Below are 16,774 nucleotides of genomic sequence, written 5' to 3'. Positions count from 1 at the left end.
TATTTTAATGCAGCAGAGTGGACACAGCTGCTGTGGAAAATGGATTGCTTAGTCTAGGCTGGAGGACCCAACAACATCCCAAGGCCTTTTGAGTTCAATTTATTCTGAGACTAGCATGATAAGGTTGGTGAACCACTGCCTATTCTTGTCCATCATGTCTTGTGACTAAGTCTGTCTGGCAAACAAGGACACCTGTCCAGTATGATTGAATGAAGGGGATTATGGTTTTGTAGTATGACTAAAACCCAGCTGCATGGTTCTCAGAACTTGGCAATAGATACAAATGGGCTACTGTTCAGACAGGAGAAGGAAAAGGATATTGAGTGATCAGAGCAAAACAAACCAAACCAAACCCCAAAATAAACAAACCCCAAAGCAATCTCTGACTTCATAGCAATATTTACTGATAATTTTTTGGGGATACTGAACTAAGGTCTATGCAATGGAGAAACAGGAGTGAACAAAGCATTAGAAGTGAGCTAAAGCAAAATGAAAAAATGAAGCCAGTTCATTTTTTGTTGTTAGTTTTAAATGCTCCATGGGATGTTGGACTGTTCACAACTGATGGGAAAGAGCTCTTCTCCCTGGCTGAATTGAGGAACCAGCAGTGAACATGGCCCGTCTGCAGCATTTGCTCAGCTGTGAATAGCAAGCACCTTTTCTTTACTATTTTCTTGTAATTTTCGTTGGGCTGTTTTGGTAGGACTTGCTGTAGATGATACAGCACAGTTTCAGTTAGGAGTGCACAGAGATCTCTTGTTAAAGATTTGTTGTTTTAAAGAAAAATATTTACTACAAAAAGAGACTGTTGATCGTGTAGATGGGATAGAAATTCCAATATTCTTGCATTTGTTTTCTGTGCTCATTTGTCACTTAAAATAGAATAACAAATTACCACGTTAGGGAAGAAACCCAACAGTGTAGAAGGTATGATAAACAGTAGATAAAACTCTTCTTGCTCCTGGGCTTGGAGAAATAACGTTTTCTTGGTTTGAAGCTTAGATTTCATCAGTCCTCATCATGTCAGAAGGCCCAAAAGGTAGTATAATTGGAAACAAAGTTTTGCCTGAATTGAGCCTAATATGAGAGACCTAAAGCTGTTACTTTAAGAAATACGTTTAAAAACGGTAGCTTATATAATCAGATTTAGTAGTTGAATTTTAAAACAAAACTATGAATTATTGTATTTCTGTGGAAGGCCTTAGGGGTAGATATGGATATTAGTTTCTCTTTGTTGAAGGATAGTGTGTGGGTGAACAGATTTATTTGTATGCGTATCAGATTGAAATAGGCCTTCTCAGAATAAAACTGTCCATTCTGATATGTTTTGGATATATTTTTATAGATGTCTTGTATTGTTCCTTTACATAAGAGTGCAACATAGACAAATGTTTGCATCAATGAAATGCTTCTTCCTTCACTACTATAGTTAATTTATCAAGGAATTGAAAATAATTTTAAGGTAAAATATAAACTACAAGCTAGATGTAATAGAACTTGACTCACTCTAACTTTTTTCCTAGTCCGTATTATATTAAGCATGTTTGTTAGTTTTTTAGCTAATCTATAGATTGGGAAGTCACTGTCACTAGCTTCCAAAAACTAGATGTATATTTGCACACTCAGATGGTGATTCTCTTTTTTCACATATTTCTTACCACAGATGAAGAACTGTACTATGCCAGTTTTGTTTTTTTTTTTTCTCATCCTCAAGTCTCAATTGCAATAGTGTGTACATTAACAAATATCTAGATAATTTCACTGGCATATTCTCAGTCTTTACAGGGGTAAATCTTTGCTCTAGAAGCAGGGATCTGTGCTGCTTTTTGAATTTTGCTTGTCAGTTATTCCACTTGACGGAATTGTCTTGTTCTGGGTTCTTCATGGAAACTAAAATTGTATGCAAAGATGTAAAGAACATTATTGTTGCAATATCAAGTGCTCCTGAATATTTATGTTCTGAGAAGGGTGTGAATGGTGCACAGTGAATAAATGATCACCTTAGATGGTGAATAGTTTGGCTTCATAGTGGAAGTAACTATTAGTTTTGTATTAATAGTTTGGTAACCACGTATGATGAACAAAGGGTCCAGCGGAAGAAGAGTGAAAATATGTAATTAGAGTGTATCATAATGCACATGCAAAACCAGGCAAATTTAGTGGGCTTGCTTTTGATGCTATTCCAAATGCTTAACTTACTGACCTTAACATTTTAAAGAAAGCAGTCTTTTGCTTGCTTCTGGTAAGTCACTAGCAAATTTGATCTGGGTGAGAAAGACACAGCTGAGAAGTTGATTTGACTTCCTTGATGCCTGATTTTCTTTTTCTGAAGGGATCTACTGTGGAGAGTTTCTGCAATACTAATGTATCTGAAGATGGCTTGTTGGCTTGGAATGCAAGACTTTTTAGGAAGGGCTTTGATTTAAGCTCACAAGTTTTGCAGTGATATCTTACTTCCTTCTGTGTCTTTTGACAGATGAGATGACAGCATATGTTGATACTATCCATCCTGGCCCAGTTAGGCTAAAATTAGATCTTTAATCAAGTCAACTTGGTAATGTCCCATTTAAGTTACAGACTAAAAAAAAAAAACCAACCACAAACCACTTTTTGAGTACGGTGGTAGATGTGTGACCTCCAAAGCATTAAAAATTACATACTTATGGTTCCTTGCATGTTTGTGTGTGGTAAATATCTTCAAAAACATCACCTCCTTTATATTGGGTTTTCTGTAATGGGAAATATTCCAATTCAAGTAACTGCAATGCAAGTATCCTGCAACCCTCCTCCCCCAAATTTTATGATTATCTCATCATCTCCATTTTCTCCTTTGCCAGTTTTTAAAATAGATTATTTTTTTCTTGCCAAAGCAAGCAGAAATACTGCCTTGAACTCTCTTGAAATTTGGCATCAACTTACATCTTCTGAAATACAAATGTTAGGGAAACACGTTGCAATACATCTGTTCAGGGCAACCTGTATAACGTTTCCTGTAAGGTCTGCATATCCATGCAGGCTATCCTTACAGTTCTCTTTCCATTGCTCCCATCATTTTTTGTCCTACTGGATGTCTGCCCTACAGCAGAGCACTGGTGCCTGATGACCATCAATCAGATATTTCTCATTCCTATTTTATTCTGGTATCACCGTGACTCGTATGTCACTGACAACTAAAATATGGTGCATTTGACTGAGTGATATGTTATGACGGTTGTGGCAAGGATGTAAAATTACTCTGAATGTAGTTAGAACAAGCTCAATGCTAGCTGCATGGCAAGGTGGAATTGATTAATAACCATGGTATGTTTTCATCTGTTGCCTTTGTGATAATGGTAGTGGTGTTTGCTTTAATAGTATTGGCTAGGGGTATATGCAGCCTTTGGCTGCATCTGATCAAGGTTAGGTTAAGATGGGTTAAGATCAGCAAAAATTGAGTGTCTCTTTGGCCTGCAAAAAAAGCATTTTTTTCTCATCCTGTCCTCACTGAGTTGTTGCCATGCTATTAGTTCCTTCATGTTTGATACTAGCTGTCAGCTCAGGGTGATTTTTAGCAGAAGTTTAAGATAGATTCTGTCATGGTGAATAAACTGTCTTTTTGATTTGAGTGTTTTATTTATTTTTTGGTATGAAATGAAACTATTCGGCAACTCTTTCTGTTTCTTTGCTAGGGAAATGGTGCTCTTGACATTTTAAACCATTTTTCTCTACTTCTAATTAGCCAGTACCACATTGTCCTAAATAATTTTTCCCATTTTCTTCTTGTCCAGCCTTTGGTGCTTGCCCTTGATTGTAGGCATCCTTTTTCTCATCTGCAGTCAGTGTAAATATATCATTCCTACCCTTGGCTTTATAGTGCTAATGATGATTTGTCACAGCTTCCTTGCTTGTAAGTCAAGACTGAGTTGCAGAGAAGTTACTTGCCTTTTTGATAAGTATTGAAGCCAAAAGACTCTAGAAAATAAGACAGGTTTGTACTAGAAGTATGTGAATTTTTTTTTTCCCCCCAAGACTTTCTGCAAGTAAGATGCAATTTTCCACAGAACCGGAATGAATTGTATCTGGTATCCTAAGAGACTATTAAAATCGCAATGCAAAGATGAGTCCCTGCTCTGGTTTCTTGATTACCTTGAGGAAATGACAAGATAAGTAATATCATCAATTACTACACAGTCCAAGAAAGTTTGATTACTTTGAGGTTTTTAATTTACTTTTCTCCAGCACAGTTGAGGTGCATACTTGGTGAATAATAAATCACCAAAGTGAATTAGCCTTTTAGGTCAGATGTTTGGTTTTGGTGATGATGGACAACTTGAAGGCTGCAGTCAGCAGGAATGGGGACAACTCCTAATGTCTTCTCATCTGCAGAAGTAGTAGTCCTCCTGCTGAAGAATTTCAGTAGCTGAGGTTGACTCTTTGCTGCTTTATCATCTGTAAAGGTTTAAAGGTTTTATCTGTCTACTGAAAATAATTACAGAAATGTTCTTTTGTTGGCTTTAGTGGAGAACTTTATTCCCTTGGGATACTGAGGGATGTTCTTTTCTCTCATGTTTTAGGCATTGTAATGGAAACAAATTTTTAGCAGAAGATCTAAGTGTTCTTTATTGTTTATGCCAGTTTTTAGTAGCTTGTGCTTTCATAAGTTTGCCAATATAGATGCTTTTAGTATGAAAGACACAGAGAAAACACTTTTGAAAACTTAAATTTTCCACTGAAACCTCTCTTTGAGGTTATCTTTAAGACCATAATTTCCCTGACCCTTGATGGGTATTCTTCCATGATTTGTATGGCACTGGTCTTTCGTAGTGTGTTGCACACTGAATAAAATAAATATAATAAAGCAACAATTTAAGAATGCTGAGTCAGGCACTCCAGGTTAAGAAATGCCAGAAGCAACAAAACTACACAAATCACTTCATGCCTTTGACTAAATTTAAGGAATCTGCAAAAATCATCCTTTGTAGGTGTTTATATAGTGTGATCAAGACTTCTTGTGTCTTCTTGACAAATGAGGGAGATTCTTGTTAAGAGATTAAGCAGACATTCTTTACAGATATTGGATCATTCACATAGCTTTTTTTGGAATCCTTTCCTTTCGTAGCATCTGTTTTGAAGAGAAGAACAGAGCTGTGTGTTATTCTGTACTCTAAATTGGTGAGACTGGTATTGGCAGCAATATTATCTCTGTCTTCCTGTTTGTTACTACCCTTGGGTAGATAAGAGAGTATTTTCATCCTTCTTTCCAACAGTGCTCTGAGAGCTCAGGTTCTTTTCATGAAAAATTAGCTGCCTTGGAACTGTGATCATCAATTTTTGCCATAAAATGCAAAGTCCTCTAAGGTTCACTGGCTTTCCAGGACTTCATTGCTTGTTCAAGTAGTGGCAGTGTCTGACATGCACCCACTTTGTGGAAATACCATCTTGAATTTGGCTGGGCTGGAATATATAGAGCTTTCTTACAAGGTGCACTTAGTCTATGTAAGCAAGTCATTCCCAACCTTAATTATTATATAAAGGGCCGAAACATACATGGGATGTTTGGTCAGCAGTGACGTAAGTCCTGCTATGCTTTTGGTAAAGATAATAATTTGCCTTAAACCAAGCATATGTGTTGCTTTAGAACTCTTTTTTTTTTTTTTTAGGAAGATTCTACAAGCTGATATTTCTGCATTAAGAACACTTTAGGTCTACTAATTAAATGGATTAAAATCAAGTTACTATAGTTCTTGTACGGTATCTCTCCCTCAACCACAACCGTAAAGCAGTATTTTTTGGGACAAAGTCCAAATGTCTTACCATTTGTTTTGGTATACTTACCAAACCATATAAAACCAGGTCATTTACATTGTGTTAGTAAGTGGCAGAGACTCTTCTCTTTGCAACAATTTGATTTCCGTGTAAAATTTCAAAATCTAGAATGTAAGGGCTAAAATCTCATTACAAAACCATATATTAAACATTTTAAAATTATCTTTAAAAGTCATTCCCCAAACCCATCATGCATAGCACTGGGGAAGGGAAAAAAAAAAAAAAAAAAAAAGGCATCAGAGAGCATTTTGTTGTGATTTTTTCCAAATTCATCAAATGAAAGCAGAGAGCTGTAATAAAAGCTGTCAGACTGTTTTAACTGCAGATTTTGTTGCTACTTGCATTGCTTACTCTGCTGTGACAGATAGTGTTTATAGTTTTCAAACAGTTCTGCAGTACTGTTTTTGCCAAGTGATAACTGTTTATACTTGGAGAAATGTGGGCTCTCTATGTTCCATCTGAAATTATTTTTATCAGTTAATGGTATGAATATTGTTTGGTGTGCCTGAGAACATCCTTCTGCACTGTCTCGCCTCCAACTTAAAAGCTGTCTTAAGCCACGTAGTCTTGACTCAAATACTTGCTTAAATAGCACTTATGTCCCCTTTTCTATGCACAAAGACTGAACTGGTGTTTTCTTCTGTCATTGCTGAGCTTTTATTGGAAAGATGTGGCTTACCCTGGCATAGTCTTGTTCTCTGTGGTCTCTGACCCAAAGACAAACTAATAGCATCTCCTACCCTTCTGCTGGCGGTTTACATCTTTTGTATAATACCTTTTCCTTGATGGTTCTCTTGATGGAGAAGAGTGAATGCAATTGGAGTAAAGACCCAACAGGAGAATGTATGATGGAGTAACAGAAGCTGAAGATTTATGAAATGGCAGCAGGCTGAGTGGAATAAAGTTAGAGGAAACGGTTAAATTTCCGTATAGAAAACAGAAAGGACAAACCAGATATGCGTAAGATGGATGAAAAGTTTTACCAGCGTAGGAAAAAAAGACAAATATGACTGGAGTAGGAACCAAACCAAAGGCCTGTTAAGGTAGTAAATAATTTGATATAAAATGGCACTTGAAAAATAATACAATGAGTATTTTGTTTCAAATAAATGGAATACTCGTAGACATAGCAGTTTATGTATAGGCTTACAATCTGCTGCTGCCCAGGGACTTCCCTGTGAGTAGCTCTTGGCAGTTAGAGCTCTCTACATAGTAACTTGCCACTCTCTTATTTTGCTTTGTCCCACACATTGCTCTCATCAGTTGACTGTGAGTTGGATTCTGTCCAATTTTGGCATATTTCTGAAATTTAGTTCAACTGGAGTTTTTTATATAATGGAGGACCCTATGCAATATTTTCCTATCAATCTGTACTCTTAAGAACTATTTGTAAATGTAAATGAAAAAATAATATATGTGTTACACTAGATATGGACTTACATAATGCAGATAAACTAACTCATCATTACTACTTTGTCAGTGGGACTTAGACCCATTGTCTTGTTTATTTACTAATGCTGTTGGGTACTTTTTTCTCCTTGAATGTCCTCAAGTTGCTAAATTTGCTGAAAGTAGGAACTGACATTTTCCTGCACAAGCAGAAAGTGAACATGAAGATGCTTTATGAATAAAATAGAAGAATTTTTATTACTTTGCCCACCATGTATCTTAATTACCAAGTCAGCTACGTTTGATACAGCTGTTAAGTGCATTGGAGAGTGAATTCTAGATATGTTCTTATGGGATCAGTCTGATTGTATTTTTTCTTTTGCACCTAAAAACTGCTTCTATAAATGAAAGAACTCCTGGTTTTATGCTTTTCTTTCAGTGATGCCTCTGTGACCTGTTAGAAGAGTAGCCTTTATTGAACTTGCAAGTAGGATTTGTTTGGGATCAAGGCACTTATCCTTTCCTGGCCTTTAACTTCTTTCACTTGCAGGATGTACAAAGGAGAATGAGTTGCTACCAGGTGTTAAGACTTGCCTATTGGTAAAGGATGAATGCGAGTAGTTAGATCTTCCAGTATTGTAAGCTTTGATCAAGTGCCATTTGATTATTACATAAATATTTCTAATCTAGGGGAAGAAAAGATCCACTGATCTGAATCTGTGTCTTAGTCCCAGATGTTTAGGGCTCTAGGTGTAGTTTTGAAATCAGCTCAAGTGGAGATACAGGCAAATCACTTGACTGGTTTGCCTTTTCTTTTCTCTTTGTAAAGTGAGGATTTTTGTTTGCTCCTTGGGCTGATTATAAGGAAGCAAATGTAAATTCTCATTGGTCATTGAAAACATCAACAAAAAATTGTATTTTTTGCATGTTTGCTTGAGGTGTCTCTTTTGTGTTTTTTTCCCTGATCAGATACAAAGAAGGTGGTGAAGCTTTGTTGTTACTGCTTCCCTCAGAAGAAAAAGGCATGGTGGAACAGCTTTCACAGAGGAAAGTACCTGTCAGTGAAATCAAGTAAGTGACTAATGGCTTGTCTGTTATTCAGCCTTCTTTCTACAGGAATAATGTGTGATGAGTCTATGACAGTCCTGATGGAGTAAAGTGCCTGAATTGCCTGGAACTGGACAAACAAGGGAGATTTGGATAGCGTTCTAGAAGGAAAAGACCTTGAGAGGTTACCTATTCCATCCCCTTTCTCAAAGGCAGGATCAGCTGTACAAATCATTCTTACCATTCTTATCAGATGCTTGTCTAACTTGCCAATTCTTCACAGTTTCCCAAAGTGATCTCACCTATACTCAACAGTTCCTACCATTAATGTTTTTTTCTTCAAGTGTCTGATAAGCCTTGTAAGTAATTGAAGTATTTCTTTTGTCCTGTGCCAAGAATATATGGAAAATGATGTATTCTCTTACTCTTTGCAATACTTTTAATGTAATTGAACATAATCATGCTATCTCTTTCTCCTCTTTTCTTTTGCAGATTAAACAAATACAATTTCTTTAATCTGTCCTTGTATGTTTTTTATACCTGTTATCATTCTTGTTTCTCTTACCTGTCTTTGGTTCTAGACTATTTCTCCAGTTTGTCATGATCTTTCCGAATCAGTTAGTTGAAGAACAGGAAATAAAAAATGTGGCTAAATGGTCATTTTACATACTACAGAGAATATTCTGATGGAAACCTGTAGAGATCTATGCTATCTGTACAAGAGAGAACTGACTTTGAAAGAGTTGCAGAAGCATATAATGATACCATGTGAAAATAAAAAAGCTTTTACATTTCCAATTTCTAGTAAATGCAGAGTAATGGACATGCAGAAAAACCCAAAACCCTAACTGTCAAAATAATAATAAAAAAATACTAAAAAGAATTGGTGGTAATTTCTTAATTAGCGGCTATAGGTAGGAAGGAGTTCATTGTTCTTTGAACCTGTCAGTCTAATGTTAAATCAAAAGAGGAAACAGAATGTGAAGGAAATATGGAAGAAGAATTGAAAGCAAGCCAGAAAATGTGGTATGAGCCTGACTTGATTTTGAATATTTATATAGTTCAGGTTGCACTATGCCAAAAACTGTAGAATGGAGCTAGAAGATATCAGAGGAGGATGACAAGGTAGAAAATTAAGTTTCTGTACAAGTGGGTATGAGCAAGGCTAGGACTATTTTACTTTGAAAAGCTGTGGTTTGAATGTGAAGATGTGAATATCTAAGCAAAGAAGATAATTAACTGTATGCAGAAAGTGTTTGTGGAACAATTGTTTTTGAGAAGAAATCAAAATAGGGTGAAACTTTAAGTGGTGTTATTACCTCATTGCTTAAACCTTGAGGTCAGCTCAAAATTAACAAGTTGTCATTTCTGCAGAGAATAGAAACATGCATATAGCACTTTCCAGATTTAAGGCTTAGTTTTACTTTTTTAAAGTATTTTTGATGTATAGGATATGCCATTTCAGAGGCACTTGTGAACTGTACTTGTGAATGTTGCTTCTATGTAACAAACAGTACACAGCAGCCAGTGAAGTAAATATACCTTTTCTGGTCAAATGCCTATCAATTCTATGTAGAATATGCGTGAACTTCAAACATAAGACAACTTTCGCTAAAACAGTGAAAATAAGGACTAGAATGGAGTCAAACAACTACCAAAAGTCTAATTGTGCTTAAAGCTTTCTTTTGACATTGCTGTTTAAAAAAAAAAGCACCACACAACAACAACAAAAAAAGCAAACAAAAAAACCCCCAACTGAATGAGGACAATATCAGTAAAGAAACTGAATTAAAGTCTGATATTTTCTTTTCCTTTAAGCATCATAGCGCTTTAAAAGGATCTGTTGTATAACCACCACAGCCTAGGCAAATTGTGTCTTTTTTCAAACTTCATCTTTTTCCTTTTTAAAATGATAGTTATTCAAATAATTTATCTTATTTTGATATTCCCTAAATAAATGTCTGATTCCATGCACATTATAAATATTTCACCTTTCTTTGACAGCTAGGCTTTTAACTTCTTGAGTAATGCAGTTAATTGTTTGAACGGCTTATCGTAGAAAATGGTAAAAAAGCCTCTTTAGCCTGTATTTATCCATGTAAATACAAATCGGTGTTTTAATAAGGCGAATATTTCATTTCCTCAGCAATAAATGCATCTTCTATTTATAATCCAGGTTAGATGTGTCTCTGGAGAGACATCCATGGCTGCATCTCTTAACACATTCTTGTTAATCTGATGTTACATCAATGGAAAACTCTGTGGTTTTTGTTTGTTTTTTTTTTTTTTTTTAAACACCACCCCCAAAATTCATTCTTTTAGCAAGCCACTAGCGCATATGTATAATAAATACATTTAAGTAACATTCTTAACCAGAATCATTATAAGGAAAGTCAGGGCTTTTGATTGATAATACATTTTAACAGCTTGCCCTGAGATCCAGTTTTTCAATTTGCAAAACATACCTTATTAGTGTTTGTAACATCATAACGAAGGGGAATGCTTTTACTTAGAATTGTCTACCTAGTGTGGTTAAGGCTTAAATGGTTTAGTATTGTACTTGTAAGAGGCTAACTAAAATCCTTAGAAAAAAATTCTTGTAATTACTTGTGGCTTGCAAACCAGTTTCATCCTAAAAGTTTTTAACTACAAGTCGTCTTAGGTTGTTTCCTTCTAGCCAGTTTCCCAATTAATACAACCCTGGTGTGTTTTGTCAGTTGATAAATTGTTGAAGAAGTCGAATCAACCCATGCATGTTCCAGGTCTTCTGTTGAAGTCTTCTGGTGGTGTTTGTGCATATTCACCTAATTGTAGATTCTCAAGAATTGAGAGTCTTACCTTCTAACTTGTGAGTTAGAAGGTAATGAGCATTGCTCGCTGCCGACAGAGTTTAACTCTTCAAACTGCTGAAATTCATTCTGAAAGCTTTTTTGTTTCTAAAATATCACTGTCAATTAAAGTGTTTGTTTTGCTGTTGTTGTTAACCTGTTATCTTGCATAGGGATTGCAAGAACCAGTTTTCTGTTACTTTCCCTGTTTTGTATTTTCTGACTTGTAACAGCTCTTAACATTTATTTAATTTAGACAGAGCTTTTAAAACAGTTCCATAATTTGAAAGGAGAGAGGGGAAGAACTTTTTTCTTTTCCTGACTACCTATTCAAAAGGCTAGGGTTTGGGCTGTTTTCTTAATTTTCAATTTTAAATCTAAGCTCCCTGTAGAGCCTGTTAGTATACCATTCCTTTCTAATCAGCACAAGCTGCCAATTTACAGGTACTAGTTTTAACAATGCATCTCTTTTTCAGTGTTCAAACAGAACAAGAGAAAATGCAAAATATGCAGTAATAAATACTGTATTTTAGAGCATTCAAATATGGCAAAAAGCTACTCTGAAAATATTAAATATTATGTACATATTTATAAAGAGTCTATAATTTCAAAGTTTTAGTTGCAAGCTGTAAACTGAAACTATTTTTGATAGTACCTTGGGACTACTTCATGGCATCCAGTTTTTTTGAGTAACAAGATAAGAGCTGCTTCCTAAGGGGTTATCATAACAAATTTTGTGTCCAGAAAATTTTAGGAAAGAAAGTGCAAGTATGTAGATACTCATGATGTAATATTGCTTTCTTTAATATTATGACAAAAATGTGGTTCTTGAAGAAAACAACAATAACAAAACACCTTTTTTTCTGACAGTGGAGAATACTTGGTTGTGTATTCCCCATTACAGTAATGTTAATACTAGGGAATCTATTAAGACTTGCTGCCTCCCAATTACCATCATTACTGTAGGACAATCCATTGGTGTCACTAACCAGCATGGTTATGCACCTGTATGTGATCTGCTGGTGTGAGGCTGGCAACTGTGAGCAGCCTTCCTTAGGTCCCAGCTCTTCCTCCTCTCTCCAGCCTTCCAGGTTGTCCAGTGTAACCATAGAGAGCCACGTTCCAGGCTGAGAGCACAGAGCAAAACCTGCTGCTGCTTGGAAGCTGAGTGGAATATGGAATATGTTTTACTACATCATGGCAGTATGGTCTTTTTGGTGCTGGTTGAACTTTCTTGTTTAAATTCCGCTTTGGAGAGGATGGGGAAGAGAGAGTATCTAGTTAAAGCAGTATTTCTATCCTGGTCTTAAAAACAGGGGAAATGAGAGGAAAGCAGAGTGCGTATCGACCAGGAAGTTTGGAGTGCTGTCTGATCAGTTCATAAGACCAAGCAAACTGAGATCATATTTACATCATGGCACAGTCAAGTGTGGCCATTTATGCAACTGCTAAGCAAAACAACAGTTTCAAAAAGTTATACTGCTACTTAAATGCAAGATTTGTGCTCACAGAGTAAGAAAAGAAATAAACAGCCTAGTAAAAATGACAGACAATGTCATAAAATGCCCTTCTAGTCTTTCCATTGTTGGTTCTAGCTCACTGCTGCTTAGCTGTTTAGGCAAGCTTATAAATTACAATAATTCATTTAAGTGTTTAGATTTTAGGTTTGTCTATCCAAATAGTCACATGTATGTAATTGTTGTAAAGAGTTTTATTGTTCAGAAAGAAATAACATGCAAACTCATTAAAACCAAAATCCAATTTAACAATGATGAGCTTTCTTATTTTTTGAATCACAACATGAGATGAAGATGACAGTGGGTGGCTGTCATGATACAGCATTGGAGTGGAGAGAATCCAGTATTATGAGTCTTTTTCTAATATTCAGTGTTGCAAATTTACTCGTTCATTAACAAACACATAACCTCAAAATGTGCTCGGGGCACTATATTCTTGGCTGACATTGCTTAGATCTATACCACATTATCTTGCCCTTCTTTTAATTATAAAGTATCTTCTGTGTTTCTGTCTTTTTTCAAACCCTTTTCTTGCAAATTTCAACCAAATAACTCAAACTAAAATGTATGTGCAGTCAACAAAATGTTGTTACATCTTGTCTAAGATTATTGTCCATTACGCTTGGAGCCCCAATGATGTATTGTCTCCTATAAATAATGAATCATATTCCTACAATAATCAAGTCATAGAAAATAATGAGTAATAGCAGGCCCAGGTGAGAATTGGAACTTGGTATGCATTTTGAGTTTGACAGTGACAAGTGAGTAGCTGACAGTCCGAACTACTCTTTGAATACAGCTCCAAGGCCAGTTTTGCATTTGCTTAAAGATTTCATGTACACCATGTTTCCCTAGCTTATGAGAATGTGCAACTGCCAGATGCTTTGCTAACATCAGATATGACAACTTCTGTTTCTTTCCTATTCTTAAAGCCTGCTAATGGTGGTATGAAGGATAATCAAACTGATTAGTCATGTTTTGTTTCTGACTAAGCTATGTCGGCCATTGTGTGTTTGCGTATTTTCTTGAGGTCCTTAAAAGTTGTTTTTTTGGTATCAAGAAAAAAGTTAATCCTTTAACTTCTCTTTTTTTGCTCCCTTTGGAGATGACCGCTATGTTTACTTGCCCCGTCTCATAGATTTTTATCTATCTCAGTTGAGTTCTCAAGAATAGATACAACTATGACTCAAAAGTGCTTTGTCTTTCTCTCTAGTTGCTATGGAGCAAATTTCTTCTGACTCAGCTGATTTATCTAAATACCTGTTACCCCGTGATTAGTGATTCTGGTGTGAGCTTGGACTGTGCTGTAGCTGTTGTTAGCTGTCTGATTACAGCTGCCTCTTTGAGTGAAGACTGGGGAAAAAAAAAAAAGACACTGGCTAATTTAAGTGTCTTGAGGTCATCTCTTAATAGCTTTCCCATAGCTTAACAGCAGTCCAACACTTTTCTCAGCTGTCTTACTACTGAGTGTGTTCGTGTTAATTTTTTTTTTTGTTAGTCATGCTACCCCTTCATTACTTTTTGTATCTCATTTTGTGCTTGTAATTCTTATTTTATCCCAATGTATTTGTGCTGTTTTTGTACTTGTCTTCAGTTCTACTTTAAGCTTTCTTCTTGAGTTTCAGGTCATCCAGCCAGCCTTTTTATTCTTCCTCCTGTCGTTCCTCTGCTGTGAGTTAGTATACTTTGTGTTTGTACCTTCTAATACAATTTGGTATTAAGAACCACTACTTTTATTTTGCTATTCTACCATTTTTCCTTTGTTAGTATCATAAATATTTTCATTGTCACTTTCTTAATCTTGTTTTATAGAATAAAATCTAGAAGAGCCTTCTCTCTATTTACTTTTTCTGTCTTTGATATCTTGTGTGCATTCCATCCTGCATTGCAATTCAAAGACTTGTTGGTCAGTTTGTCCCCCACTGCATATTTCATGCCTTGTCTTTCTTATGTCTTTACACTTTCAGAGCAAATGACATGCTAGCTTGAAACTGGAACTCAGCTTTTTGATCTTTCACTAAAACTGTAGCTAAATAACTCTTGTGTACACTACAGTTTTCCACTCTGTATCTGACAGAGATAAGAAATTGAAATGGTGAGGGAATAAAGCTTGGTGTCTTTATAAATTAAATTATTCTTTGGTAATACCCTCCAACCCCATTGCTTAATTGCTGCTTTCATATTTAGTAAGAATAATAGCCGAGGATAATGGCTTATGTTACAAAAAATAACTATAAAATGTTTCTTGCCTAGTATTTTGATCAGAGTCATGTTTTTTAGACTGACTTACCTCTATGTGAAGAGGCATGATTAATTCTTTTTTTTTTTTTTTTTTTTTTTTTTTGACTTCCTTCAGCAACGGCTATGTTTTGTTGTACGGTATGGGATGACATGACACACAGCAGCAAGAACCAGATTAAGAAATCTGGTAGTTGTGCATCTCTTTTGACCTCTACTTGAGTGGTAACCTCCTACCGTGTTTGGTAGGTTGTGTGATACACTTGGGTGGCACCGGCAGATCAAAACCAGAAGTAGATAAGAAAAGATCTGGGCAAATAAACCTGGAATAGTGTAGGTATCACTGGAATAAGTAAAAATCCAGAGTCTGGGAGAGGACTGGCATACCTTCTCACTAGGTTTAATGGCATTTTCTGTAATAGTCACTGTTCTTTATTCACCTGATCGGTATCTTGAGGAGCTCTTAAATCTGTTTAATCTCAATGTCCTTTATTTTTGCTCATTTGGCTACAAGAAAGAAGTACTTAAATTTCAGTATTCCCAGGGTAATGGATCTCATTTAAGCTTTCAAAAATGCTGAGAATTTCCTTATGAAGACTGCTATCTAAGTATAAAGTAGTACAATAATTCATTATACTACTTCTATATTTTTTTCCTCAGCATTTTTTTAAATTCAAGAAGTTCTTTACCGCTGATTTTGGCTTTGCTTTGGAAGAAGTTTCACCACCTTCACTGAAAACTGTCTCTGGATAAAAAGTCTGAGCTCTCATTTGTCTTTTCTGTATTATTTGTTTGAGGAGTTTGTGCTTCATTCTTATTACGGTTCCATTCTCAGCTGTTTCAGAGTGGTAGTAAGTTTATGCATATTAAAGCACTGCAAAAGACGTGAAGATACTCCTGAGAACTTAACAGGTGCTTATTTTTGCATGTTCTAATAATTAAAGCTAACTTTCTTCCTCTTTTTTTTGTTTTTAATTAGAATTAATCCTGAAAAAATTACAGACATCCAAAAGAGGATGCAAGCTTTCTTAGCTCAAGATCAGGAGTTAAAAGACAAAGCTCAAAGGGTAAGTCATCTGCTTCACTATAGTTCTTGAGGCATGCTAGTTGAATAGAACTGCTGTTGGAACAACTGACCTGCTCATATATGCCCTAGCAGCAGTGTTTGGAACTGCTAAATTGTTCTGATTTTTAAGTGTTAAAACACGGCATCAGGAGAAACAATAATCATGTATTAGCAGTTGGTGTTAAGTATGCCTGTGTAGCCTGTGTGAGTTGACATGGGCTCAACATGGGCTCATGATGCTAATGCCTGAAGAGCTGCCTAACCTACTGGTCTTGTGCCAAGGTTAAGGCATAGGTGAGGACATTTATTTTAGTCTTGGGTATGAAAGTAAGTTTTGATTTAGTAGTCACTGCTTCTCAGCTGTTTGAGGGTTTCTACTGTTTTGTTTGAGTCTTTCCCAGCTGTTTGAGACCTGAAACTGGGGAGGAGGAACCTCATACAGCAGTACAGGCTGGGACCAAATGACTGGAAAGCAACTTTTCAGAAGAGGACCTGGGGCAACAGGTTGTCTTAGTGGACAACAGGCTAAACATGAGCCAACAGTATGCCTTTGCAGCAAAGCCAACCACATTCTGGGCAGCATTGGGCAGAGCGTTGCTGGTGGGTCAAGGGAGGTGATCCTTCCCTTCCCTTGCCCTCTACTCAGCCCTGGTGAGACACATCTGGAGTGCAAAGTTTGATTCTGGGCTTCCAATACAAGACAGACATGGACATACTGGAGGCAAGACCAACGAAGAACCACAAAGATGATTGAGCACTTGGAGTATCTCCTGTATTAGAATCATAGAATAGAATCATAGAATCATTTAGGTTGGAAAAGACCTTCAAGATCATCAAATCCAACCATCATCCATGCCCACTAAACCATGTTCTGGAGTACCTTG

The 16,774-nt window shown here is 36.2% G+C and overlaps 1 protein-coding gene across 1 annotated transcript in view; it reads left to right on the top strand.

Moving 5' to 3' along the window:
- The window catches only part of DDX10 (DEAD-box helicase 10), a 200,710-nt gene that overhangs the window by 19,480 nt on the left and 164,456 nt on the right, over nucleotides 1-16,774 (top strand). The window contains exons 10-11 of the mRNA XM_030042889.2: nucleotides 8,164-8,265; nucleotides 15,804-15,891. Of these exons, the coding sequence (XP_029898749.1) occupies nucleotides 8,164-8,265; nucleotides 15,804-15,891 (190 nt within the window). The remainder of the gene's footprint in view (nucleotides 1-8,163; nucleotides 8,266-15,803; nucleotides 15,892-16,774) is intronic.

Source organism: Aquila chrysaetos, chromosome 19 (genome assembly GCF_900496995.4).
Source record: "Aquila chrysaetos chrysaetos chromosome 19, bAquChr1.4, whole genome shotgun sequence".
In the NCBI taxonomy this organism is placed as follows: Eukaryota; Metazoa; Chordata; class Aves; order Accipitriformes; family Accipitridae; genus Aquila; species Aquila chrysaetos.
The sequence above is the reverse complement of the archived record's forward strand: the minus strand, read 5'-3'. Positions and strand labels throughout refer to the sequence as shown.